Source organism: Diachasmimorpha longicaudata, chromosome 13, assembly GCF_034640455.1.
Source record: "Diachasmimorpha longicaudata isolate KC_UGA_2023 chromosome 13, iyDiaLong2, whole genome shotgun sequence".
NCBI classification, from domain to species: domain Eukaryota; kingdom Metazoa; phylum Arthropoda; class Insecta; order Hymenoptera; family Braconidae; genus Diachasmimorpha; species Diachasmimorpha longicaudata.
The window spans coordinates 4853216-4876826 of NC_087237.1; the positions used below are offsets into that span (position 1 = coordinate 4853216).

General features: G+C 40.6%; 4 protein-coding genes across 21 annotated transcripts in view; 2 read left to right on the forward strand and 2 right to left on the reverse strand.

The window, feature by feature from the left end:
• Positions 1–6133: 6133 nt before the first annotated feature.
• On the forward strand, positions 6134–12419 carry LOC135168734 (probable phosphorylase b kinase regulatory subunit alpha). 4 transcript variants are annotated; one of them, XM_064133203.1, is made up of 10 exons: positions 6134–7732; positions 7806–7941; positions 8082–8191; positions 8320–8467; positions 9446–9624; positions 9714–9864; positions 9991–10017; positions 10187–10482; positions 10925–11950; positions 12026–12419. In XM_064133203.1, exons 1-10 carry the CDS (start codon positions 6410–6412, stop codon positions 12251–12253), a joined length of 3624 nt encoding a protein of 1207 aa, XP_063989273.1. In that variant the 5' UTR covers positions 6134–6409; the 3' UTR covers positions 12254–12419. The 4 variants fall into 4 exon arrangements, with proteins under 4 accessions (XP_063989273.1, XP_063989272.1, XP_063989275.1 ...); XM_064133202.1 differs by lacking the exon at positions 8320–8467 and adding an exon at positions 9143–9290; XM_064133205.1 differs by lacking the exon at positions 9991–10017 and having other exon boundaries at positions 6135–7732.
• On the reverse strand, positions 12340–14183 carry LOC135168737 (large ribosomal subunit protein bL28m). Of its 3 annotated transcripts, XM_064133208.1 has the most exons (7): positions 14017–14183; positions 13570–13736; positions 13228–13486; positions 13015–13158; positions 12863–12948; positions 12607–12813; positions 12340–12533 (listed from the first exon to the last, which is right to left on the reverse strand). In XM_064133208.1, the coding sequence occupies exons 1-7, from the start codon at positions 14038–14040 to the stop codon at positions 12479–12481; spliced, it is 942 nt and encodes a 313-aa protein (XP_063989278.1). In that variant the 5' UTR covers positions 14041–14183; the 3' UTR covers positions 12340–12478. The 3 variants fall into 3 exon arrangements, with proteins under 3 accessions (XP_063989278.1, XP_063989279.1, XP_063989280.1); XM_064133209.1 differs by lacking the exon at positions 12863–12948 and having other exon boundaries at positions 12607–12791; XM_064133210.1 differs by lacking the exon at positions 12340–12533 and having other exon boundaries at positions 12608–12791.
• Positions 14184–14337: 154 nt separating this feature from the next.
• LOC135168740 (uncharacterized) overlaps positions 14338–23611 on the forward strand; it is a 98559-nt gene continuing 89285 nt past the window's right edge. For 5 of the 13 annotated variants that reach the window (XM_064133212.1, XM_064133216.1, XM_064133213.1 and 2 more), the window contains exons 1-3: positions 14363–14700; positions 17338–17542; positions 22027–22151. In XM_064133212.1, the coding sequence (XP_063989282.1) occupies positions 22129–22151 (23 nt within the window). In that variant the 5' untranslated portion in view covers positions 14363–14700; positions 17338–17542; positions 22027–22128. Of the gene's footprint in view, positions 14701–17337; positions 17543–22026; positions 22152–23611 lie in introns of all 13 variants that reach the window. The other 8 variants (XM_064133218.1, XM_064133219.1, XM_064133220.1 and 5 more) reach the window with 6 other exon arrangements.
• On the reverse strand, positions 17837–23141 carry LOC135168735 (protein yellow-like). The gene is made up of 6 exons (XM_064133206.1): positions 22799–23141; positions 20126–20255; positions 19836–19998; positions 19092–19451; positions 18771–18956; positions 17837–18681 (listed from the first exon to the last, which is right to left on the reverse strand). Exons 1-6 carry the CDS (start codon positions 23094–23096, stop codon positions 18493–18495), a joined length of 1326 nt encoding a protein of 441 aa, XP_063989276.1. The 5' UTR covers positions 23097–23141; the 3' UTR covers positions 17837–18492.

Sequence of the window (23611 nt, forward strand, 5' to 3'; positions counted from 1 at the left end):
TCTATTCCGAAACAAGCCATGAAATGAAAAATGTCTTCCGAAAAATTTCTCTAATTTTAAATCATGTTTTTCTGTTTGACATGAAACAACATGTTCGTAAATCTGTTAATGCCAGTGAAGACTAAATAATTTTGTAATCGTAATAAATATGTTCATCAAATCTCGCCTGTTTTACGGATTTATAGTCTCTTATTCCCCCACCACTGGCTAAATTTGAAGTAGAATGAGAACAAGTTGAACGTTGAAATAAAATCCGTGAAGCTGAAGAAAGAATTATCTCTAATCTAAGAGGAAAAACACCGGAGAATCGTTAAAACTTTCCTATAAAACAGCCAAAGAAAAAACACTCGAAATTCTCCCATAAAATCCAGCAATTCCATTCTCGATATATCGAGAATGTTGTCAGAGGACAGTTAAACCCTTGTTCCAAAGAGTGCTATGAAAACTTGGTCAAAAAAAAAAAATTTCCAAAAAATCACGACAACATCATGTCCCTGTAGACGATTTTTCGAAGTCACGAAAAAATCGAAGAATGAAAAACTCAACGTAAATGTACAACAGTTGGTTCTCCTTCGGATTTAGTGCTCCTCCGGAAGACGTAGAAGACCCTAAACCATTTTCTGTGACTTTTACTAGCCTCCTCATTTCCTTACGACTTGAAAAAAACCCCACAGATGAAGAAAAAAAAATGAAAACTCCACGGGGAGATAGGGGAAAAAAAATGTCCACCGGGAGTTCATCGTGGTGGTGAATTTATAACGATCTGCCGTTAGCTCCTGACTTTTTTTTTCCAACGATACGCAGTGTTTTTATAATGCACACCACGTGGACTGGGTGCAACTCCTGGCAAGATCGTGCATCGATAAGGAGCCGGCCTTAGGCCTCCACGTCGTTTAAATGCGTTTAGAGGTCCCCAGAGGGCAATTCGCTGTGCTGCGGAATTCAATGTCTATTCATAATCACCTTAAACACTTCCTCTTTTTTTTATGGACACGGTGGAAAATTCTATTCACGATGGTGCGGGTGAAAAAAAATTCTGGAAAAATTACATCACCGCACGAAGGTTTTGTTGTACGAACTAATAATTATAACGAAGCGTTTTATCATGCACGACCGGTCATCTGGCCGATAGAGTGGCGGAAAATTCCTTAAAAATTCAGTTGGACTAGAATACGATTAAAATTTCCCAAATATCATCGGGAGTATCAATCAAAAATTTGTGTAAATGGATTTTTTCACCGTATATGCAAAAATTGAAAAGAATAAAACAGTTCTGTCTCCCGTTGGAACCACTTTTCTGCTTTAGATAATCCCTAACGATGAGTTTCCACCTGCGTTTACATATTTTCCGTTCTACAAGAACCTCATACCCCCAACTATCATAAATAAACCCACTCCCTCCCCCCTTCAATCCTCTTTTTCCACCCAAGTAGAAAACGATCATGTTTCCCCGAAAATCCAAAAAGCTTTAAATACTTCTTAATAATCAATTAAGTCCAGTTAATTGAGTATTATGGATCGTTTCGAATAAATTAACTACCTGTAACGGTCATTGAATCCTAGTGGAGTGTTTATAGCCCTGAATTATGGCCTCGTTAGGAAATGCCTGGGCAGAATGAGTCGACACAATTAAATTGAAAATTTACTTCACTCGAGGTAATTTTTCCCCTCATGTTTGAATAATTTTCCAGGCAACATTGGCCGATAAATATCGTTTTGTACCGCCAAAAAGAACAATACACGAAGAATTTCGATGTAAAAAAAAGGAACAGACTTTCGACATGAGATCCTCCCATAAGGTCAAAAACTAAAAACGGCCTTCAAAAAGTTCTACGCCACGCCTAGCTTATTTTCTAACCCCGCAGACGAATGTTGATCTCATGGATGGCGCTCCCTTTACCCCTGCTCCACCCATAAATGTTTCTAATTACAGGCCGCTTCGTTTCCCTTTCCCCCCATCGTCTAGCTCTCCTGTTTTAGTCCCAAAAATATGAGCTCTAGACGGGCGAAACAAGGAAGTTTTTCAAAAGAGGTGGGGCACAACGGGAATTATCGATTTTTTATAGGTTAATCCAGCTGACGTTGTGTGCCATGCCTTTTATTTTACGATACTTCTCCAGTTTCTCTAGCTTTCCCAATACTCTCAACAACGAGCGAGGTTATTTTCATACAGTCACCCATTGTGGGATTCCGTTGGTTCTTCAATATTCCGAATACTCTAGTGCGTTGACACCGTTTAATATTTTTCTATTCAGTTTGTGAACGAATTAGTCACGATTTCGAGAGACTAACGATGTCAAGAATAAAAATTTACTCGTTACCTGAAGCTTTCTAATGTTTTCATTATGAAAAATTGTTGGAGCACTATTGACTTTTGATCAGTACCAGATATAGAAGAAATCTGGACTCCCTGAATATTCCCCAGAAGATATCTCCACATTAATGACTTTGCATTCACATCATACCACAACTTCCATCAATTCATCCCCCATTTTTGCATTTTTCTTCACACAAAATCGATCCTCGAAGATAAAATATTAATTATCAACTGTCAGTCAGCGTTCTTCTGGACGAGGTGTATGATTGACGTTCCTGGTGAGACTTTGGTTATCAGTACTTAGTTCACTTCGAAACAGGTGATGAGCGCAGTCCTGTATGCTCCACCATGCAATTAAAGATAAAGGCGTCTAGGCGCCTCTCATTCGCCATTGCCCTCTTTTTCATTTTGTTTTTTTTTTCTTCCGACATTCAGTTCTTTAACCACCAGCTTCTAAAAGCCCCTGTAACCTGCCATCACAGCCTCGTAACAGCAACAAGGAAGACTCCCGGGGCGGAGAACCTCTTCCACGATGTATTCGACAGCCAACAAAATTTGAATTATTATTATTAACCTCTCCTTTTTTTTTCAAGGCTCTCTCTTCTTTATTCTCGTCAATCACTTTTATTTCCAGACACGTGCCTCATTACTGGGATAGTTGAAAAGCGCAACCGAAAGCCCATTGTTTGTTTATGGATTTTATTTATGAGATGATGAAGAATGAGAGTTGCTGTGGGTGGAGTTCTTGTTGTGTATCGAAAACAGTCTAGGTTCCATTATTTTATGTTTCCCTTTCCCTCCCACTGGACTGAGAGGATGAGAGGAAATATTACAGGACACTATCGAAGTTCTAGTGAGGCGCCAGTCAAGTCGTTTAAAAACTTTTCACTTTTTCATTTAATTTCACTAGTTGAGTTGCTCACAATTTTCTTCAGCTTGCTTCAACCAACGAAATTTGTGGATGAATGCACACAAGCTCTTCTCGATGGACAACAGTCCCTCGTAATCCCCTCATTGATAGATCCTTTATAATCTGCGAATGGTGGAACGACAGGGATCGTGAAGAAATCATTGTGCGAATAATTATTTAAGAAGGCGCTCGCAACGGGAGAAAAAGTTTTTCTTTGAAAAAAAATTTAAGACTATTTTCCGAGCGATTCTTCCCCAGGAATGTGATGTTGTAAGTCTCAATTGTCTCCTGCCAGTCAAAAGTAAAAAATGTAGTTGTCGTGAACAGAAAAATGAAGTTCCCAAAAATCTCCAAAATATTTTATGATTTAAATAAATAGTAATCCATGATTTTTAACCATGAAAACTTATTTTCCTTCTTGATTAACAGGAGATAATTATGACTTTAAAAAATCAGGCTAATGAGGAAAGAATCGCCCCAGAAAAATGGTACTTAAAACTTTTTTCTTTGAAAAATGGGAAAAAAATTCCCAGGGTCACGCTCCCCTTGAATCTAACACTCGATATTTTTCAGTCAAAATAAATCGTGCAGTTGTCTGTCGTCCTTTCAATGTTTTATTCCATGTTCCTGTCGACTTCAGTTATCACTAGTGTCCCCTCATCATTCAATGACTGATGAAACAGAAGTTTGTTGTTCGTAGAATCATTAATGCCCTCGCGCCAGGGCTTCATCTCCTGTTTCTACTCAATTTCAGACCCTCAGCCAGCTGTGTCACGTTCTGACTGTAGTAGCTCAAGCACGAATGACTAACCTCAGCTACATTCTTACACCCTCAAATCCTCATGCCAAAGCTCTGCACCATCCCTGTCCCCCGTTGTCTCTCTCTCTCCCTCGCCGATGATTTTTGGAAAACAGCTGGGCACCGGCTTCGAGGGGGCACACGATGAAATTGATGCCACACAGCCGTTCATTATGTCCTCGGAGTTTACCTCGTTAGGAATATTTTCTAGAGGGTGAAATTATAGGGCCATGGGACCCAGTTAGCACCGGAAACATTTGTTTTTCATTTGATTGTTATGATGAATGTTTGGGTGACGATTATTGCATTGGAAGAGTCGTGAGATTATGGGGGACTTGATGAGCTTTAGCTCCTTCTGAACCCCATTTCGTGAGAGACCCCGTTATCGGACCAAGAAGAGTTCACTGCACAGTTCACAGACCATCCACAATGTTTTTTTCGGTAGAATGATATTTAATTTTCATTGAAATGTTTAAAAGTGTCGACGTGATCGAGAAAAACGTTATTTATCGGCCAATGTTGCTTTAATTCCCTTGGAATTAATTTTTTTAAATGATTTTCTAATTTTCTTATTAGAAAATATTCGTCTCCTGTTGCCACCTGACTCGGTGGGCTCAGGATGAAGATTCGGTAGTTTTAATTGAAAAAATTGTTTTTCGTAGTATTTTCATCGCAATCATGCACAACGATTTGTGCATTATCATGCACAATCGTTATTTACCAACTAGAACCTTATGTAAATAAATATTATAAAATTTTTAATGTACCTGTTGCTCTTTGATGGTGACGCTGCATCGTAGATGTTAACACTTCACTTTAACACTTATTGTCACCACATCCACTCACATATCAATTGTTTTCTTAACGATGTCCCGCATTCTTTCTATCGAAATTCACGTTTTTATAATTCTTTGGCGAATTTACCATGGGATTAACGTGAAAAAATCCAATGTTTTTTCATTTCGCCATTATTTATTAGCTCACGAAGTTTCAAAGTGGTGAGAAAATTTCCCTGCTTCCTTTCTAAATTAATAAAAAATACCAAACTAGAAAATAATGTATGAAATTATCTCACCACCATAAACGGGAGCCATAAAACAATGGCAAAACGCAAAAATCCATTTTTCTGCGTTAATCCGATCCATAATCGTCCAGAGAATCGCAAAAAAGCGTGAATTTTGGCTAAAAGGCTGCTGGAGACCCTTAATACTCCCCATAACTCGATAAAATATCGATAAATACCACGATTAACACGGAAAACAGTTACCCTCGAAATACACAAAAAAATGCGACACAATGCACGGTGGCCATTACACTGTTTTGGCGGGATAACGCTTCCCGAGGGGTCACGTGATCAGCATAATTTCTCTACCCAGCAAACAATAGGTGGGCCAATCGCTATAGCAACCGTTGTTCTCTGGGTAATTACAGATAAAATAATTTTTAGATTTCTAAGAAACTTACAGTACGCCGTGTTGTTACGATGCCCTCGGATCGGATTTCATAAAAATCAAAAAATTATGGTGTCTATAACTAGAAATTAATTATCAGGTAATTTTGTCACGCGAAGCCTGCGGGAAATCGCGCTAAATGCGCAATTGCGTCGTGAAAATGCTCCCTCCTCCTCCCCCCACCCATGGCTGCCGGCCGGCTACTTGATTCCGTACCGTAACTTCCAATCGATGTATTCGAATGATTCTACTTATTCTTTTTGATTGATAATTGCTGACGAGAGAGTTTAGCAATGTTCTCAAAGGAATCTATCAGAAAATAACGCTTATCACCAAAAAAACACGATCAACACAACGCGTTCACACTTGCACGACACAATGCTCGCGGAGCCTCGACCACTCGATGCCGCCATCTTGCATTCCTCGCGCCAACTAGGAACAACGGCGGTCAACACGATAAATATATTATTTCACAAAAGATTGAAAATACATTTTTCTAAAGACAAATTAATTACAATAAAAATAATTAAATCGAAGAAAATCCACAATTGGATCGAAATGCCGAGTTTATTCACTCCAATTAGTCACCGGTAATTCACTTCCTGCTCTACCGACGTCCGATCAAAATTTTTTATTTTCGAAATTTTATCACGTGACAAAAATGTGTAAATATGTAATTCATTTGACATTCGTTTCACATTGTTCTTCTAATTGCGAATGAAAATCTAAATGGAGCGATCGATGAGACCTCAGTGAATGAAAAATGAATCGTCGAAAAGTTGAAAAGTGGTGATAAATATAACCAGTAGTACGTGCTCATCACCAAATCCAGCTACATTCTCATCTTCATAGGTGAATCTAACCTCTCCCAGGTATCCCCAGTAGACATCAATTAAATTTATCCCCTAATCGTGGCGTACACTGACATAAAAATGAGGAGTCGAAGTAATTCAGGTGTTCGTCTGGACTACTACCAGCGAGTGGTCCAGAAAATAATAATGAATTACCAGAACCCAGTGACAGGGTTGTTCCCAGCAAGCAGTGACATTGATCATGCCTGGATAAGGGACAATATTTACTGCATCCTGGCTGTTTGGGGTCTGTCAATGGCGTACAAAAAAATTGCCGACGTCGATGAGGACCGAGCCAAGACGTACGAGCTGGAGCAGAGCTGTGTCAAGCTAATGAGAGGGCTGCTGATGGCGATGATGCAGCAGAAGGAGAAGGTCGAGAAATTTAAGATAACTCAGAATCCCCTGGACGCCCTTCACGCCAAGTACAGCTCAGCCACTGGACAATCAGTGGTGGGTGACAACGAATGGGGACACCTGCAGATCGACGCTGTGTCCCTGTACCTCCTGATCCTGGCGCAGATGACAGCCTCAGGACTGCAGATTGTCTTCAACCTCGACGAGGTTGCATTTATCCAGAATCTTGTCTTCTACATTGAGTCTGCGTACTGCACACCAGACTATGGGATATGGGAACGAGGAGACAAGACAAATCATGGTCTTCCAGAGCTAAATGCCAGCAGCATTGGCATGGCCAAGGCTGCGATGGAGGCGATGAATGAAATTGATCTTTTTGGGGCACGTGGTGGACCCACATCAGTCATCCATGTTCTCGCTGATGAGGCGCAGAAGTGTCAGGCTGTCCTCCAGTCAATGCTCCCGAGAGAGAGCAACTCCAAAGAACTTGACAGTGGATTGCTCTCGATCATCAGTTTTCCAGCTTTTGCGGTCGACGAACCCAATTTAATTCAACTAACGAGGGATGCCATCACCAAGAAGCTACAGGGCAAGTACGGCTGCAAAAGGTTTTTGAGGGATGGTTACAGAACACCCAGAGAAGATCCTAATAGACTCTACTATGAACCCTGGGAGCTCAGGATGTTTGAGAATATCGAGTGCGAGTGGCCTCTCTTCTTCTCATATCTCATTCTTGACTACTGCTTTCAAGGGAATAAGGAACTCGTCGCCGAGTACACTCAGGCCCTCGAGGATATCATGGTGAAGTCAGAGGATGGGATGAAACTTGTGCCGGAATTGTATGCAGTGGCGCAGGTGAATGTTGCTGCCGAGTATGCTGAGCCTGGGAGCCAGCCCAGGGAGGCTTTGGGAAGGTGCCCATTCAAGTGGGCGCAGTCACTCTATATTCTGGGAAAACTCCTGCAGGAGGGCTTCCTCGCTGTTGGCGAACTTGATCCGCTCAACAGGAGGCTGTGCAGTGAGAAGAAACCGGATGTTGTTGTCCAGGTGAAGAATAAGTTGATAAAACTATTTATTGCGATTTATCAGATGGTTATTAATTTGGAGGGTTGATTTCCAGGTTGTTATCCTTGCTGAAGATGCTGAGATTAGAGAAAAAATTGCACAACACGATATTCATGTTCAAACAATTGCTGAAGTCGCACCAATCGAAGTACAACCTGCGAAAGTACTGAGTCATTTATACACGTATTTAGGTAAGAATTACTGATTCCTATTCAAAGGTATTGTCCAATGAGTGGTATTAGTAATTATCGTAATACCTAATAATCATTTTGCTGAGTCCATCATGAAATATTCTCAAATAAACGTTTCGTGGTGCATTGTATGTTTTCAGGACGCAATAAGAAACTCGGCTTATCAGGACGAAAATCTCGAGACGTCGGAATTCTCAGTACAAGTAAACTGTACTCCCTCCACGATCGAATATTTGCCTTCACTCCACAGGTAATACAATCATAATTAGATATTAAATTCAATCAATTCGAAACTCTCATCGTCAATGGCAAAGCGCTCTAATTCTCTGGTGTATGTCAACTGTGTTATCAAAAAACAAATTCCCCCGTTGATATTAGTTAACAGATATGACTCGCTTCTACATCGCATCGGATTACGAGCTTATGATCGACATATTCAAAGGTGAAATTAATTTCTTGAAGTCTAGCTGGCAGAATATGTTAGGTCGTCCACTCGTGGTCATGCCACTCAAGAACATTCATCTAGGTAATTTGTTAAGATTGGATTTAATTATTTTCCCTTGGGTTTTTCTGCAGTTTTCGATGCAATTTAATAACATGAACATTAACATTGTCACTTCAATCCCAAGTTTGACCTCTCCTTTTCATCTTTTTATTCATCGTGATAACACTCATTCGCTTGCACGAGGTTCACATTTAAAATAGACAGACGTTTCTTCTTGAAAATTTTTTCATATTTCATTGCAACATTTTATGGACTTATATTAAAATTATTCAGCATGAAAGGGAAAAAATCATGGGCTTAGTGTTCATAAAAGATAAATGTAGCCCCATAGTCCAGGAGAATTGAAACATCGTGGGCAGTTGAGTAGTTTTTTGACCAATGTGACATCAAATTCGCTTCAGATGAAAAAACATTTTAAAAGATCATATTCGACTAAAAATTCAATGGAATGAAATTTTTTAGAGGTAATTTTCATAGAACAAATTTGAAAGGTATTATTTTTTAAATAAAATTTGGAACGTCCCTTGTAATTTCACTGCAGCTCAAATGTAACAGATATTTTTTAAAATTGTACCGAAAATTTCAGGCAAAAATTTTAAACAATGATCAATTAAATTCAAGATGATGAGTTTCGAGATATTTTTCCCAGGATATTTAGTCGTGTGTGTGTGTGCGTTATTTTTATGTGCATGATAGAACTTTGACGCTGATGAATTCTACGTGACGAATGACGCTGCCTTCCTCGCCGATACGTTTACCACCAATCTGGCCTTTCTCGGCATCAACTGGAAGCAAATGCTGGGAAGACCAACAGTGACACTCGTTGCTACCCATAATCACCTAGGTATGCCAAAACGAGGACTCATTACCTCTGGCAAAACCAGATCCACTAATGTATTAATATCTTTGAAGCTTCCCGCTGCATTTTTTTTTTCAATTAACAAAAGCCTCAAGATTCGTCGATTTTTCTCATCATTGAGTGTCTCTCATGGGTTGTAGATCAGGGAAAAATACCACTGGCCATGATTACCACGATGAAGAAGCTGAAGAGTGGATATATCAATGGAACTCGAGTTTCTTTGGGGAATATGAACGATTTTCTCAGCACCTCTTGTATAACGAACTTGAGCTTCTTGGGGAGTTCTGAGGATGGACGGCCGGATAAATTGAATCCTCAGGTAAATTCAGACTTTTCCATTACATTTAATCAATATATTAAAAAATACAGAATAGAAAACTCGAATCTAATTTTTTCCCCCCGAATCAGGTCCACCAATACCTAGAGGAACACCTCATGCGTGCCTTGCCTCACAGAGCAGGCCTCCTGCGAGGTCCAGGCGTCCGCACAGGTAAAAACTTACGTCGGAGGATGTCAGTTAAGGGGGCAATTAAAAAAACCAGGTCCATCGCAGTCGAACGTAAGTTTAAGACAACACAACAGCATGATTTGTAGTTGATCCATTACTGTTGGAATGATAGCATGTTGCCTGGACATTAGCCAATGACTAATCTGGATAACTAACTCATTTGCCATGTACCTGCAGCGGCAGTTCCTATCATTCTTCAAGAGCGTAAGTCCATTGAATGAATCATTCAATAAAATGAATCTAATCTAGGTTATTCCGCTCTAACATCTAGATTTCAATTTAATTGAAAATATGTGCGTTAAATTCTGGGTTAATCGGATTAATTATTTTTTCAAGTACATTAATTATTGGACCCATTGAAATTAATTTTCAGCTGAAATTTTGGGAATGGCAGGGGAAGATCGAAGACCCTCAGTCGTGCTGGCAACGAATCCCTTCATCGAAGTCACCGACACGGGTTCATTGTCACCAACTTCGCCAGTCAATATCCGGACAAATCGGACGCCCTCGCCGACCGAGGAAGTTATGCCCTGGAAGACGTCCCCAAAGCCATTGAGGAACAGAAATCCGTCAGAGACACAATACGCTGATACTGAAGTTGAAGAACTCATGGCGATGCTCAGGGAGACTGAGAGTCTCGAAGAGCAGGGTGATATCTTACAATATCTGGTAATAGTCACATTCACGACTAAAAGGGCCCCTTTGATTCATAAAAATTGTGTTCTTCATAAACTCTGCACTGATCAAAGATCCCTCTTGGCATTGCATGCAAAACGAATTTGATATGAACTGACTTTTCAAATCCCACAAAAAATTCTAGTTCAATCCATAGCAATAGATTTTCAGTTCAGTTTATTTAAAAGTTAAAAAATACTTGAAAACTGAAAATTTGGGCGATTTTTGATTGAATGTCGAAGTAGCTCTAAACTTCATTCAATGTTCAATCCTATTAATCTCCATTTCTTTCAATTCCTCCCACCATAATTCCAAAATTTATTAACAATTCAATTTTGAATCCAATGGACCTCCCCACCACTAGAAATCGGTACGTAACCATAAACTCAATATCCACAAAATCCCCGCCACCCTCTAACCACTAATGTCCCTTCAGGTTGACTCCCAGGGTCTCCAATTCCAAACAGGAATGATAGAAAACGGCCATCCCGTTCTGGTGAAAGATCTCCTGAAATCCCTCTACGAGCGAGCTTGCCAGCAAAAAATGTGGGGAATAGTTCGTCATACAGCAGGAATGTTGGGAAAGCGAGTTGAGGATCTAGCAAAAGCAGTGACTGATCTTCTGGTACGTCAGAAGCAAGTGACAGTGGGTATGCCACCAGTCAACGAGCACACGATAGTCGCACCCCTTCCCGAGAATGAACTACGAGCCCTCATTCACTTGGCTTATGGAGATGATGAGAGTACAGCAATGCTTACCCAGGAGTTGCTGGTGTATCTGGCGATGTTCATCAGAACAGAACCTCAACTCTTCCACGAGATGTTGCGACTCAGGGTTGGCTTGATAATCCAAGTAATGGCAACAGAACTGTCCAGAACGTTAATTTGCACTGGTGAGGAAGCTTCAGAGCATCTGCTGAATCTCTCCCCCTTTGAAATGAAGAATCTTCTCCATCACATTATGAGTGGCAAGGAATTTGCCATCAGCAGTGTGGGACGTGGAAATTTCTCAGTTATCTCTTGCAAATCCACGCGATTCAGTAAGAAGTCGCAGATAGGTGGACTTCTGAATGTCGATCAAACTGATGGCAATGAAATGGAACCTGACAGACAGGGCCAGTGGCTGAGGAGGAGGAGACTCGATGGAGCTCTCAACAGGGTCCCTCGAGACTTTTATCCGAGAGTCTGGCAGGTACTCGAGCGCTGCCAGGGACTCGTTATCGAAGGAAAACTTCTGCCCCAGAATTTGACGCAGGAGATGACCTCGGGGGAACTCAAGTTCGCCCTGGCTGTTGAGACTGTTCTCAATACTATTCCACAGCCTGAGTACAGGCAGCTCATTGTGGAGGCACTCATGGTACTGACTTTGGTTACTGAGTACAATGTGGTGGCTTCGCTTGGGGGACTCATTGCTGTGGAACATCTGGTGCACAAGGCCAATGCTATCTTCCTGGAGGACCAGGTGAGGATCATTGTTTCATCATTGTATTAAAATTTTGAGTGAACAGGTCAAAATACATTAAATATTCCTCGACAGATGAAAATTGATGGTGATGCCACACTTTGCTGTGCCAAACCCAAGGAACACCGTGAAACAACCCCCCTGGGGACGCTCCTGTGCGGTGGAGCTGCATATATTTGTCAACATTTTTACGACAGTGCACCAAGTGGTAGCTATGGTACAATGACGTACATAACAAGGGCCATCGCATCATTACTCAATTTTTTGCCCAAAGACGGGGACCTCGAGTGCAGTATTTCGTGAACATTTAGTTGAATTATCAATTAATCGTTAGAACAATTTATTTAGATCAATTTTTGCCGACTAATTCTGTTGTTAAAAAAATCATGTTTTGGGTGTAATTTGTTTATTATTTGGGATTCTTACTGCATAAAATCAGTATGAATAGATTGTTGATTTAATTATCAAACTGGTTTTAATTTTAGTTCGTTCGCTATTGTTTATTTACATTGGAGATGCAGAGCTTCATCACTCTGTCTTTGGGGTTTTTGAGAATGGATTAATCTTGGAGATCCACGAGTCACTGCAGGAAAAAAAAAATGAGTGACGATCAGTTGGAATAATGAATATTTATGAATCTAAAAATTTTTATTTACCTTGGTCGTTCAACTTCTGCATCAACAGCCTCTGCAACTTTAGCTGCTTTCAGTTCAGCAATTAATTCAGATCTATACCTAATCTTGAATGGCTCTGGCTCCAGAGTAGGTGCCTTCAATGCTATGAATTTCTTCACCGCATCCTTCCAGGACAAACCATACCACTCAATTTCCTCTCTCGTGTACTGGAATATATTTTTAAAATGACTTTATAAATTTGTGATTATATTTAGCCATTTATTCATTAGAATCTTACCGATAAGAATATTCTCCTACATTAAACTTAGAAATTTTGATCGAGTGAGTGCCGACTGACATTTTATTTCGACATGGCGACGAAATCTGGGTAATTAATCCGAACGATCAATAAGATTCTAATATTAAAGGTCAAAAAAATTAAATCCTCACCGCCGACAGATAGTCTTTATATGTGTTGTAAACTTCTTCACGCTTTTCAGGATCGTTTGGATACAGCGTCTTATCAGCCAATGCTATCAAAATTTCTCTCTTGAGTTTGACAGCTAATAGTGATCTCAAGTCGCAGGCCGGTGTCTACAGTAAACATTTAATATCATTTTGTGAGTAATAATGATGAAAGTTCATCGGTGTCTTGGAAAATACCTTCAGCAGATAATGATCGAAGCCATAATTTTCATGAATCAAATCAATAGTTCTCGTTGTCACAGTGGTCTTCATGTGTTTATCCAACACCTCGCTATAAACAACGGAATTTCTAAGCTTGGGCACCCAGAACTTGGCTACTCTCCTGCAGTATTTTCCCTTCTTGCGGAAGCCCTGGACAATTCCCTCACCACCCCAAAGTCCATAATCGAATTGTTTGGGGTACTTTAGAGGGAGAGGAATGTTCTGGACTGGCAACCTATGGATTCATAAATCATTCATAACTATTGAGCGAATGATGGAGTCGAGTCGAGTCGAGTGGAGATTGTTGAGGATCCTTACACAGTCTGACGATTTTCATCCCATTTATACTTTCCCTCCTCCGGGATGTAATGAATTGCTGTGGGCCTCTGGAGCTTCCACTCGCGCCAGAATTTTCTATACGCCTCTGGTAATTCAGCACCGACGCCTCTTTGCCAGCGGTTAGGTTTTGGGAAGTAGTACAACGGCTGAAAATATGCCAGGAAAATACTAGAAAAATAATCGGCTTGAGAGGTCTACACGAGGGTATAGTTTCATTGTTGATTCTAACTTAACTTTCTTGACAAATTAGTTATTTGATAATTTCTTCTTGGAGGTAATGCAAATATCCTTTGACTCAATTTCTTCGAAATTCCACAATGTTCAATGAACTCACAGATAGGTTAGATTCGTGTATCTCCAAGAATAAATTATAGTTAACACGTCAATGTGTTTACAATCGCATAAAGATTCGCTGACGATACTTACATTTGGTAATTTGGTGACTGACATGCCGATGTTGTTGCGGATAATCCAGTCAAATAAACAATAAACTGTCCAACCCTTCACAAAATACCCAATACAATGGTCGATTCCTGTCCTGCGCAGTGGGCAATCTCGCTACCGGAAGTACAAGGGTCTCGTCTTTCAGAGATTATAGGGGAGATTTCTGACGCTTATGGAGCGCCTGTTGGTAAGGCATTGACAGAGAGTACGTGACATGCCCTTCGGGCCAGTCCATTTCCGATTATGCTGGGGGAATCGTTTACAGTTCAATAATTTATTTGTTCACAAATTGGCTAGTAGAAAATGTGACACACAGATCACCGCTTACAAATACCCCGTCGTCATAAGGCTTGCGTCGGCGACATACAGAGGTCGCTAGGTGCCGTTCGTCAGAGTTACCGACGGTCGAGCTTCCACAGCCCCCACGCCTACAGGGTATCTTATACGCAGTTCATTCCGCTCAAAGCAATCACCCGACGACTGACCGTCGTAAGACTGCGGACTCTACTTCAAAGCAGCCGGAGTCAACAAACATTAATTACCACCACTCCTCGTCGGTTGTCTGCCTACGAATCCGTGAAGAGAAGTAATCACGGATTAGGCTCCGAAAAAACCGGGCGTTCCCCCCAACGAATGCAGATTCGTGGCAAGAAAACTCGAGAAATGGTGAGAAAGACTGTACATTATATTCTCCATTTTATGATCCTGACTGCATCCGGTATCAGGAGTCAAATTTTTCAGGACCTAAAGCCTTAATTTACTCCTTTAAAAATCCACTTCCTCTGCCATTGCGTCTCTATTGCGTCTAATTTTGTCTCATGCGAATAAACCACTGGAAGACAAGAAAATTATCGAACAATAATTTAGTTCACCCCAGCCACTGATCGTGGTTTTATTCTGAGTCGAAACTGCCCCTCACTAAATTCAGATTGTTCTCGTCAAGTGAGGACTTATTCCGTCTTAATTGGCCCCCCCCAGGTGCCAATAAAATCCTGAGAGTCGATACAGGTAGAAAGAAAAATAAAAATTGCATTTCCATCGGCTCCTGGAACCAGGGCCTCGTAGGCAGTCCGAGAACTTCCTCAATTTATTCTTAAATAAATAAGGAAGGGCGCAGTAATTGAACATGGTGGATTTATGAAGATGGCCGATTATTTCATTGCCATAATCGGTGGGTTTTTATTCGATTAGTGGGCACATGAAGAACTTTCTTGAGTGGCGGTACATGCAAAACAGCAACGCCGCGGCCGCGGTGGCGTTGGACACTAGTGGAAACAAGTGCGAGTGCAAGCAACTCAAAACGTAAATAAAAACACAAAAACACCCGTCAAGGTAATCAGAATAAACGAGACAGTATTTTCAATCCAATCGGAATTTGTCCAAACTCAGTGTTCAATAATCTCCATCGGAAAAAAAGTGGCGGGTACAATTGCGCCGGTCTCCTGCCAACGTCGAGAGTAACCCATAACCATCAATTACTCCCTCCGAAAGCCAAATAAAACCGAATAACCCAGTGTGCAAAAAACATCAGTAGGTAGTCGTCGAAACAGGCGGTGATCGGAAGAGGTGTTAAATCGTCCACTGGCGTATGAGCCAACACAAGCCCTCTAGAGACGTTAAATTAAAACAAACGTTAAGTATAGACGTGAAATGCCAACAGAAAAGTACAGGCTTTCTCTTTTCACCGAGTGCCTCAACATGCACTGTGTAATCACGATGATTTCTTGGTGATTTTTTAATCTTAATAAACCCCTTGGAGCCACCCAAACAACTCCACCCATTCCCTTCGCACCTTTTCAATGTTTTCTTTGGGCACATCTCTGGGAGTTCAATAGCCAGTGAATTTATTTCTCCTCTGATCCAGAGAGGTTTACCACAACGGTTGAGATTTTTTATTCTGGATAAGGTAATTGTTGCAGTTGAGTTATCAAATTTCTTTAGTTTGTTCAATCGAACAGTGCAGGGAGAGAAATATTCAGTGAAAATTACGAAACAAAAGTTCAATGAGATTCAATTTTTCTGGTCAATTATTTCTTGGAGTGACTCAAGTAAAGATATTGTAATTTTTCATAAAAAATTCAGACAAAAATTACGGCGAATCCCTCCGACATTTGGGATCAAATTTTTGGAATTCTTATTGAATATTTCTCTCTGTGTGCAGAATACATCGGATTTTTCCTCTCTAAAATCGTGGAAAAATTTGCGTGAATGATTGATGACAAAAAATCTCAAGATTTTGTACTTGAAATTTCTACCAGTGTAGTAGCCATTCGTAGAAGGGTCCAACCCTCGAAGTATTCACGATCGATATGCGTATAAATTAGCATTTAAGGCGTGAATCGACTCTCCGATCTTCCACTGGATGCGAGCCCTCGAAAAACACTTTAGCCGGCACCTCAAAAGCCTCCGAAAACTCCGCCTAAAAGCAACACTATCGTAGAAGTTTATACTGGGCCCATTCACCACGATGAATATCGAGAAACATCTACCAAAAATCTTCGAGGTATCTCAGCCTTCTCAATATTACCGACGTAACGAGAAAGCCCTACCGAAACGAGCGATTACAAATCGGATACCCTGGGATTCTCAGAATATTTTCGCTGGATGCTAAATTGAAGGAAAAAATTACCAACATTTCTGACCCAAAGCCGGGGTGGAATGAGACTGGACTACTTAGCACGTGGCAGTATATTTTATCACAACACCCTCGTGTGGGCGTGAAAGGGGCAATTTCGCACAGTGAAAGTAATATATCAGATGGCGATTATCCCGGGGGTTATCATCGAATTATCGTTGAAACGAGGGAAAAAGGGTATTGGGAGAGGTGATTTTTTTTGGGCAGCGGGAGCTGTCTTCCTCGAGCATCTGGCTTCTGCTCTGATTCATGGCAGCCAAATAGGCCGGTCGGGCGCTTTCATGATCGCTAAACGATGGAAATTGGGTTAGAAGGAGTCATCCATTTACTGCCCCTAAGACAGCTCACAATCAGAATTATCAAACGCTGCTTTCGGGTTATTTAAAATGCCGTAAATATTCCGCCAATTGTGCATGTCCTTTGGCAGTAGAGGGGTTCATGAAAATATATGTGAAAGTATATACATGAGTGCCTATCTTTATATATCTTTATAATTCACGACCCGAAGGGAGTAAGTTATCGTTACTAATCCGCAAATCGAAACAAAATTTATATTTGTAATCGAAATTTTAACGAACGAACGATAAATGTAGCTATATTTTTGTTGATTAAATTAGATCAATTCCAGATGCTTTCTAATATATTTTTGGCAATATAATTTTTTCCAGATGGCGGGACGTAGTGGAACGTGGAATATTGTTATTTCATGCGCTGTCTCTCTCGTACAAATTTTCATGAATAATGGATGAAGTGGAGTGTGTCCATTCCTTTTCTAAGGCACCAGACCAACGTAAATCGGAGGATTTGTAAGGCACCTGGGCAACAGCAGTGTTAACTACATCCTAACGCCAACTTTGGAGTGTGTAAAGAAAGGTGAGAAGAAGAGAGAAAATTTGAATCTGTTAAAGGATAATATACACTGTGAATACGGGAGTTCTGTAGTTGAGGCGGCGCAAGAACCTGTTGTAAACGACCAATTGTATTTAGATATCTTCGGCCTCTGCTTGACCACTTTTTTTTACTTCGTGAGGCATGTCAAAGAGTGCTACTGTGTCAATATGCAGTGGCACTGGAAAAAAATCGTGGCTTTGACTTTTAAATAAGAACACACGCGAGCTTTGGCATTGCAGTGTCAAGGAACAGGAAGGAGATGTACACTTGAATGACTGTCGTAAACATTTCTCTTCTTCGCTTGACTAAAAATCATTATTTTCGGGTACATTGTTCAATGCCCTGCAGATCAGTATTTGTGAAACTGCTTTTGATGGGGAGATGGACTTTTATTTTCGGGAGAAAAATGTCATTATTTAATTAATTTTCTAACTACGGGTGGGAACATAATTAGTGGTTTGAATTATCACCTGCGCGGAAGCGTGGTTAAATAACTGGTTGTCTACATTCTCTAGAGTTGCACACTTGGTGGAGAACGATCTAATGTCACAAGATGATTTGTTGAGTTTAAAAAAATATCACGTATCTGGGTTTGATTGAATGGTAGAAAATTACTTCTGCAACTTACCTAATCTATCTAATAGCTCACGAAGTTTTCTGCTGGTGTGATAATTTTCATGTCTTTTGCTACCGTTTTGTGATTCTTGTCATTAAATAATGACAAAACGGAAAAACATTATATTTTTTCACACCCCAGAATGTATTTTAGAATTTTTTTCTAAGTATTCTGTTATTTTGACAGAATATTTCTTTGCACTTGGGCTGTAAATAACACGTCGGTCACGAGAATTCACTTTTGTGACATTAAGTCGTTCTCTCAATCCATTACAAATTGCGATTAAGCATTCACGCAGCCCTGAATAACGATATTATCATCGTCGGTCCCACCAGAGAGCATTATTCCCAATGAATCTCCACGGGGAGTGATCGCAGACGGTTCCGGCAATAGCCGCCGACAGCGGCATCGTCAGTATTCTGAAGTTAATGTCTGTGTAGTTGAGGGATGCTAGGAGGAAGTTGGGCATTCTGTCGGAGATTATCCAGACCATTCCCCGTCGTATCTGGAATTTAATTAGCGAATAAAGAGAAACAATGGAGTTAGGAGATTTGTGACGTGGTATCTGTCCATTGATTGATTCTATTGACTTACTTTGACATCCGCTGGGAAGATGAGGGCTTCGTCGTGACGAGCGATTAGCGCGTGATTAGCTGGTGAATAGGGGAGGAGGGAGTTCCAACAGCCGACGGCATTCTGATCGACGAGATTGAATATTTGAAGGCCGTTCTCGTCCATCACTTCGGATGTTGAATGGCCCATGAATCTCTCGGCAAGGGGCTGACGTCGATAGGTATTAATAGAGTGAACGATGTGAAGACATATTTTATATATCTCATCGCATAGATTGGGCCAATCAAAAATATTGTTTGATGGATTTTCCCAATTATATTACCATTAAGTCTATGAAATTACCTGGAACTCGTGATAGCTATCGAGAGCAAGATCGGGATCCCTCAGGATTCTTGTGGACACAGCGAACTCTCGATTACTACTCAAGGGATGAAAGAACAGGGTTCTGAAGCCATCCAGGGCAATGGGTGATAAGCTCATTCCAAATATACCCTCCTCACCCCACTGAAAGTTGAGCCCACCAACGTTGTAATCACCAGCCAGTGGATCTGGCATAAAGTAGCTGTGCGTGACTCGCCAAGACGTGTTATTCTCCCAGGAGTAGACTATCAGACCGTAGCCCAGTTCGTCTGACATGTAGGCGAAAGCATCGTCGCAACCGTCTTTGCCGAGATCAACAGCAATATTCGCGATGAAAGTGTTCTGGAGAGTACGAGATACGTGCGTGAAGGTGAAATGCCCCCTCTCAGTGCACCTCGTCATCATTATTTATATTCGCGTGAATTTTCAGTAAGAAAAACATTGGCATTATCGAACGAGTGATTCTAATTACAATTGTCTCGAATAATTTACGGGGGAAAAAAACTGAAAAAAATCAAAGGGTCAAACCTTGACCAAAAATTTATCCGATTGGAGTGAAATCTCACTAATAACAATTTAACATTATTGTTATCATCGGGCTCTTTCTCTGTGGATTAATTATAATCCTTCCATTATGGTCTCAACCCAATGTCCCCCAGACATTCTCAGGAATCACGTCGCTAACTTTATCAACGAATTATTCCCATAAAAATCACCAGCTCATACCATATTAATATCATCTGGTCTCAGCTTGTACTGTCTGAGTATCTTGTCAGTTGTGAGATCAAATACATTAAGCGTATATGGACAAGCCTGCACAGTAGTATTTCCAATGCCAATGGTACCAGTGTCCAGTACCCAAAGTCTGTCGCACTCATCTGCATGAATTCTATAACACATACAAATCGGTCATAAAATCAAACTAACAGCATTGCTCCAGGGGTTACAAGTACACAAAACAGTATACTATATCTCATATCGTTTAATCAACGCATATTTGCATATAATTCTCTCACCTGTACGCTGTTGTAAGGCCACTGCCACAATCACCAGCTTTGTTCTGCGCCCAGTTTGGATAGGGCGATAGCTTTGGTGATCCACCACGATTGGTATCCAGTGATATGTAATTCAAGGTTGCTGGTATACCTGCAGCAGTTTACACCTTTTGTATTGGATTTTTTTTTTTGGCTTTTTCATGTCTTGTCGTGAAATACTGGTGCCATAAAGTTCAGTTTATTGGTAATCCTAAATTGCGTCAATTGTGGTTGAAAAAAAATTTGTTGACATTGCCTGCTTGGGTTGGGGTATCAACCGGATACGGACATTTTCACGCGATGGTAAATGTCACATCTCAATCGTATAAACTCGTTCTCACACGTGTGTTTAAGGATCATTAAATTTTTAAGGATCTATGCGTCATCGGAAACGCGGAATTAAGACATTCTCCTTGCTACGGGGCTGGTTTAATGCATAAGTTTAAATGAAAACAATGTTACCGGGTAGTTGGGTAAATTTGGAATTGCGAGAGACTTGATAATACTGTAATTATGCTAATTGTTTGGGAAATTGGAGTTTTGGTAATTATGAGGGGGAATTGAATTTTGTGGTGGGAATTGTTTAATTAATTTTTGGCTTTCAGGGAAGATTGAAGTGGAGGTGTGCGGTGGGAGAAGAATCCACTCGCGAATTTTTTTTTTCGTAGAAAGTGGAGATTTATTGCAGCACTCGGGATCGTAAAATCAATTAATTATCATTGATTTTATGGGAAGAGCCGCTACTGTCGTTAGAAATTTCTGTTAGGTTTCTCTTCGAAATTATGCTTGATTCGACTAATTCATTTGGAAAAGAGAAGTTTTTCACACTGGGGAAAAACTTTAGGAAAAATTACGTGACGAAACGTGAAAGCGAGAGGAAATGCTCTTTTGGGAATTTCGCGTGAGACTTTCTGCGAATGGGGAACGATGCATCGCAATTAAATTAAATAGGGCTATTTTTACGTCATTACTGTGATTATAATGGAAAGTATTCAACAGAAAAAATTTTAGTAATTTAAATGGAAGAATTCCTACGGAAAATATTCCAGCAGAGGGAGTTATATAATGAAAAAATTGGTTGAAAATGATTTTTTGGGGACAAAAAACCGTAAATAAATTCCCCAGAAAATCATTGGAATTTTGTAGAAAATTTCTTGACTTTGACTATGATTTTTTTGCTGCGAACGGTTATAAAGAAAATTGGGGAATAAAGCGAAGTATTTTTCATCGGTTTATGTAGAATGAATACATAAATTGCACCTGATAACTTAATTTACACCCAGAGGGTATGATTCTTCTACCCACACATCCCTCAGATGTGCACCGGCGCTCAAGTTTTTAAGAGCAGTTTATTTTTACGCTCGAGCATCACCATGAACCGAAAAAAAAATTTTTTCATCGTTGTTGTTCGTTTTATTCGGACAGAGTCGTAAAGGGTGGCTACATGCACAGGTGTAAAAAAATGTCACGTAACTGGAGGACACTTTGGGTTCTTGTTGGTGGAAAAAAACTTGTTCCTGGCCTTCCGACGACACAATCGTAATGCTTATCGACCCACAACAGTGCACTCATTTCTTCGGATCATCTCGTTCTTGAAAATTTGTTATTCATGAAAATTGTAGAACATTCGAAACTTTTCGCGTCGGTGTTTTTATCGTTTTATTATAAGTACCAGAGTTTTGTTAAATTGATCTGTAGAATATAATTTCTTGTATTACACCTGAGGTGAAAATACTCGGAAATTAATGGGAAATAATTCCGATTTGCAAGTGAAAAAATTGACAACTTTCATCACTGTCACAGACTTCAGGACCATTTTTCTCGAAATATCATATGCATATACACCACATTAAATAATATTTTGTTTCTCATTTACGTTGCAGGTATCTCTACTGGCTGTTTCTCCCAGCGAAAAATCTACCAAACTTCACGAGACTGACTTCATCTTCCCCTCGACGACCGTCACACCATGTCCCGCAAATTTTATGCTGAATTTTCGCCTAAATTCGTAAGTTTCCTTCTCACATTACACTCTAACGTCACACACCATCAATCTGCATCAGAAATTCAATAACCCAAAAAAACAAGTCGCCGAAAAAACTCCCCCAAAAAATCTGAACGGCAGAAAAACTGCAGGCGGCCCGTAAAAAAAAAAGATGAACCGACATAAAAAAAAAACATTCACCTTCGAGTTGAATAAAACCCCCATTCACACGAATTGGCGAATTCACAGGGCAGCGATGGTGGCATTCATTTCGTTTCACCCGGGCGACAAGAATTTTTTCGGCATTTCTTCGTACATCCATTTTTTTTTCTCCCTCTCGTCTCGCCAAGAGCCGGAAGTCTCCCAGACGAGATTCAAGAGTTTCGTACCCCCTCCCCCTCCCCCCAGAGTACATGAACTACAGTAGTAAAGGTCCAAGAAGGACCATTTCCGTTTCACCGTCTCATCTCCACCTTTTCGAATTTTTTTACATTCATCATAGCACATTCCCCCTTTCCACCCCAGCCCCCCAGCCCCTCTGCATCTGTAATCACCCACTGCTCGGTTTTTCTGCTGCGTTCACGCACTCGAAGGATTTGAATTAGAGAATAAAATGGGTGGGTGAAAGAGAAAAAAAAACGGGAAGAATTAGATTGGATAATGAGACTGACCATTCTTCCACCTTGGTACGGTAACGAAGAGTTTGTTCCGCCAAATTTCGATGCCGACAGGAAGCCCATTCTGGGGTATATAGTCACCGCTGGCAAGAGCAGCGTCGCGGCTCAATTGATCTGGATATGCCCAGTCCAACATATTCCACGAATATCGTTCGAGTATTGGTGCACGCCCAAAATTAGCGCCCCATCCATTTCCCTTTGAATCACTGACACCGTATTGCCCCAGTGACAATGTCCAGGCGGGCTTGAGACACAGGGAAATGAATAATATTACATGTGGTATATAATTCATGATTGATTTGTGGACGGTAACGCGGAGGGACGACAACTGAATTCAGAAGGTGCGCGAGGTGTATTTATGGGAGATTTTCGACCCCACGGTTTAATGGCAAATCTAGACCGCTGTTGGGTTGGGGAGTCAGCTGGGAGAAATTGCAATGGTGAAACGTGCACGGGGGAGATAGAGTTTATGGGGGGAGGTTCATTCTCCAGAAAATGTACTGAAGGTATCGTGGAGTTGGTCTTTCACTCGTGTGGTTTTTTTTCCAGTGTTCAATGCACTTTGTGTGGTGGGTTGTTTGGATTTTCAACTCAAGGTTGAAATAATTTGGTGGTGGAATTGGAAATGTGAAGGTGATAGATTGATAGCCTCGGAAAGACCGATGTGAAAAATTATTTGATTAGAATTTCTTCAGATTGAAACGAAAATTATTGACAGGGAATTTTTATTGATCCTGGTATTGATAAATCGGTCAATTTTCTTCGCGAAAAATTCCAGTGTAATTTGCATGTGGAGAAACGATCGAA